The following is a 4,885-nucleotide window of genomic DNA, read 5'->3' as shown; positions in this document are numbered from 1 at the left end:
CCCAGTCCAGGATAAGGGGCACCTTCTTCAACAATTCAAATTCTCAAAATTGGCGGGAAAAATGTTCACACACAGGAGAATTTTCGATCGAAGAAATGAAGTAGTGGTAGGTCGATTCAATGGCTGAATTTTGGTAGAAAGATGTGATTTAGCCTAAGGAAGATAGTTTGGGTGTCGAATTTGATCGGAATTGTCTGGAAATATCGATTTGATTCTCGAGCTCAAAACAGAGCTACACGGAGTGAACACGGCCTGTACACGGTGTTGTGTGTGTTTTGGTTGTGCATGGAAGTGTTTTGGAGGAGTTGGATGACTTATATGGCATGTATAAGGCTTACTAGAGCGTGCAGGATCAAAGTTTACGTGTGACAAAGTTATAATTGGAAATTATCGTTAACTAAGGGAAGCGAGCAATGACGGATTAAATGGAGAATATACGCAAGTAATGGTCGGATATTTTGGTCCTAAAACACTATAAATACAAGGCAAAAGAGTTTGGAAGGGTTAGCAAGTCATAGGGAGAGAGTTAGAGCCGAGGGAATCGAAGGAAAGGGTCGACAGCAAGAAGAGTTCTGCTGCTGCTCAGCTAAGAACACGAAGAACAAAGACCAACCAGGAAAGTCGTAGAGGAGTATCGCTGAACTGCGACAATTCCCTATTCCTTTCCCGTGATTTCACAACAGCGTCAACTGCACTTCTCATATGCCGTTCTTTTCAGACGTTTCTTGTGTGTTGCAAAGGACGGTCATAAATTGATTTTCTTGTTCTTTCATCATTTGTAATCAACTTGTGAGCATTAATAAAATCTTTTGAGATGTATTACACCATGATGAGCTAACTTATTCTCTGGGGCGACGGAGGAAGCAATTCCACCAATAAAAAATTGGTAATTTCTATTTTTATTATTTATGCAATTAAATTTATTTAATTATTTGCCTTGAGTTATAGGATTTTTCCAAAGATTTTTATTAAATAATTGTTATCTTGATTGATGGATTATGCTTGACTTAGAGTTTTTGATATTCCATGCTTTTAACTTACAGTTATTATTTAAAAAAATCAGTTTTAGCAATAATTAAAATTATTTTAAAGGAGAAATTTACATAATAAATATTAGAAATATCAATTTAAATGGTAGAAAAGTGAAATCCTTAGCCCCAGTTTCCTCCAAAAATATTTCAATCACTTTGTTATTTTCTTTACAATTTAATTAAATCTAAAAAAAAGTTACCTTCACAAGTTCGAAAGAACCTAGTTTTTACCACTGTCTACAACAACATTTGAAAATACATCAATCAGCTGTATAAAAGATATATCCATTTACTGCATACGCATTATGTGATACTGCATATCTAGATGGACCATCAACGAGCCGCTTAAAATCTTTCATGTCTTTTCCCTGAAATTGTTGCGTTAGCCATTTCATGTATTCATCAGGGTTCCTTGAATTCCTTCTTCCTCTAACATGTAATTTGTCATACTTCCTGTAATCAACATATACGATTACCACCATACTCTACAAATTTGTTTGTTCATTCAACCCTAACTAGTTCAAGTCTCAACAAGGAAGTAAGTTACTTTACTAAGAAATCATAAGAAAGTCTGAAAGTACTACTTACTTTTCCCATTCAGTATTTTCTTGAGAATGCATCAAAACCCATATGCGTGCTTGTTCGTACTGTGGGTTAGGTATATGATATCTTTTTCCTTCAGACATATTTGGCGGGTATGGACCTTCCTGAATGTCATCGTCATTAGATATCCTTCCCTTTTTCTTGTAGCACTTCTCCCTACCATTCAGAATGTACTCCATACAATGTCTCAATGCGTCATCTAATACATATTGTTCTGTAATAGATCCCTCTATATAGTTTTTGTTGCGACCAAAAACTTTGAATGTTCTTATCATCCTGTAGTGTAATCACAACAACAATAATAAGTCAATTTACCTCCATGAAAAACTAAACCAAAAAAATTACTCAATCAACTGAATTACCTTTCAAAAGGATACATCCATCGAGTTGTAACAGGACCCAATGTTTCTGCCTCTTCTGCCAAATGTACGACGACATGTATCATTGAAACAAAAAAATCCGGCGGGAAATACATTTCAAAAACACATATAGAATCCACGAGACGTTGGTGCATGATGCGAAGCTCAGCAATATCAATAACCTTAGAATAAACAACTTTAAAAAACAATGACACCTGTCGAATGGCCTCAATCAATGGATGATGCCCTTTGAAATGATACATCAGAAAAACAGGTAGCAAACCCTGCATTAGGATGTGGTAGTCATGAGACTTCACGCTTTTTAGCTGAAAGTCACGCAAACATACTTTTCCTTTCCAGTTCCCGCAGTAACCAATAGGAACCTTCAGGTTACTAAGAGACATGCACACTAGTTTCCTCTCTTCTATATACAAACGATAAGGTGCTGGCGTCATTTCTGGAGGCTTGCCGGGTCCTCTCTCCTTCAACCATAAATTCCTCTTTATCTTAAGGATTTGCAGATCCTTGCGTGCCGAAATCCCATCCTTAGTCTTATCCTTATTGTCCATTATAGTTCCAAAAAAAATCTCAGCAAAATTTTTGTCAATGTGCATTACATCCAAATTGTGTCGAACCAGCAGATCCTAGATAAACTAGGACAGTTAGTAACAACATACATATATCAATAGTTGGAAGAAAAAAAATGACACCAAAACAAAATCAAAAGAAGTAACTTAAAAAATATCAAAGGTGAATGGTTCGTATGCCAGTTCAAAAAGCATGTGTATTGTGCCGCAATAATATACAAAGTAGGAACATTAAATAATAAGACTGTTAAATTAGTTACCTCCCAGTAAGGAAAATCAAATAAGATTGATCTTTTTGACCACGGAGTGCTTGTATCAACTGATCGCTTCTTCATATTTGGCGGAATACTTGTATCAACCGTCCGTTTCCTCTTACCTGTTGCTCGACAAGATTCAGTGCGTACACGACTCATAGTTTTCAACAGTTGTACACCCGTCAAACGCCTTTTCCCAATAGAATTTGATGTTTTTTCCATTCTACTTGTGAACTTCCCAAATTCTGTTCGCACACTATTCATCTTCGTCAACAATTGGGCTCCGGTCAAACGGGATGGAGCATCTCCATGTTCTTCGGTTCCATCAAATTTTGCTTTTGCATTTCTGAAGGGATGGTCAGCTGGTAAGAATCTTCTATGACCCATGTAGCTGAATTTACGTCCATTCTTTAGCCGGATTGCATATGTCTTTTCACCACATACAGGACAACCAAATCTTCCCGATGTTCTACAACCAGAAACATGTCCATAGGCCGGAAAGTCATGCACACACCACATTAAGATTGCTTTCAACGTAAATTTACTCTTTGTATGAGCATCATATGTCAACTTTCCAACAGACCATAACTCTTTCAACTCGTCGACTAACGGCTGCAAATAAACATCGATGTTATGGCCTGGTTCAGTTGGACCAGGAATCAGTAGTATCAACATTGTAAATTCTTTAGCCATGCAGTGTGATGGGGGCAGGTTCAACGGTACAAGCATAACGGGCCAACAACTATGGGGATAGTTCATTCCGAAAGGGTTAAATCCATCGGTTGCCAGTCCTAAACGCACATTTCTCTTCTCTGCAGAAAACTCAGGCCACTTGCTATCTATAAACTTCCAACAAGGAGAGTCCACGGGATGCCGCATGTGTGTGCTGCTTTCCTCTATATTACCATGGCAATTCAACAGCTCTGCTATCCATGGTATACTAAACATGCGCTGCAACCTTTCAGCAACTGAGAAATATCTTAGTTTTTTCATTGGAACTCTTTTGGCATGTGGTTTCTTCGTATCAACTAGTTTCCATATACTTGCTTTACAATTAGGACGTTCATCCATGTCAGCATATTCCTTCCGGTAAAGAATGCAATCATTCGGGCAAGCATGTATAATTTCACACTTCAATCGAAAAGGTTCAATCATAGCCTTCGCTTTATTGGCTGTTGCCGGTAATGTATTCCCAGCAGGTAGAATCGTCTTCATAAATTGCAACAACTCAGTCAAGAATCCATCAGAACAATTATGTCTTGCTTTCATACTTAGCAATTCAATTGTTGCAGACAACTTCGTATGTTGCCCATCACAAGAAGGATATAGGGGTTGCATCGAATCTTCAATCCTCTTCTTGTAATTTATATCAGCACCTTGATCACCTTCAACATTAGCACCACTCTCTTGATTAACATCATTGGAACACTCTTCCATATCATTATCGAGGTCAATACATCGCTGTAGGTCACTGAACATGTCGACCAGTCTCCGACCAGAATCTTCACAATGAACAACATTATTAGAAGATAAATTAGGAGCTGGATTAACATTGACAACATTTGGACGCAGCTGTTCTCCGTGATGTATCCAAATTCTGTATGGCTTATGGATACCAGATTTTTGCAAATGCAAATGTATTTCCTCGAGAGAAAATTGTTTTTTTGCTGAAAATAGCTTACATTTCGAGCATGGACAGAGGTATAATTTATCTGCCCCTCCAGTATCTTTTGCGAACCTAATAAAGGATTTAATTCCTTCCAAAAATTGAGCTGAATGTCGTGGAGCATCCATCCATTGTTTGCTTGGAGGTGTAATAGACATCACTTCAACTAAGACTAAATGACATACATAAAAATCAACATGATGCTAGTCAATAATCTGTAAGACAAGGATCAAATCAAATAAAAATTTGGTTATAAATTCCGCATTAAGAACACCATGGCTTTCGAATGCAGTTACTAATTCCATATACATGAGACGAACTAACAAGCCAAAAAAATGTTCCAATTAACTACCACTTTCTGTAAGTTGATACTCTTAACCAAAAC

The 4,885-nt window shown here is 37.4% G+C and overlaps 1 protein-coding gene across 1 annotated transcript; it reads right to left on the bottom strand.

Annotated features, from left to right (window-relative positions):
- Window positions 1–1,291: 1,291 nt before the first annotated feature.
- Window positions 1,292–4,658, bottom strand: LOC113358890. Its single transcript, XM_026602608.1, has 4 exons — window positions 2,841–4,658; window positions 1,997–2,637; window positions 1,620–1,910; window positions 1,292–1,484 (listed from the first exon to the last, which is right to left on the bottom strand). Exons 1-4 carry the CDS (start codon window positions 4,656–4,658, stop codon window positions 1,292–1,294), a joined length of 2,943 nt encoding a protein of 980 aa, XP_026458393.1.
- Window positions 4,659–4,885: the final 227 nt, after the last annotated feature.

Source organism: Papaver somniferum, chromosome 3 (assembly GCF_003573695.1).
Source record: "Papaver somniferum cultivar HN1 chromosome 3, ASM357369v1, whole genome shotgun sequence".
In the NCBI taxonomy this organism is placed as follows: domain Eukaryota; kingdom Viridiplantae; phylum Streptophyta; class Magnoliopsida; order Ranunculales; family Papaveraceae; genus Papaver; species Papaver somniferum.
This window is presented reverse-complemented; position numbering and strand designations above follow the sequence as displayed.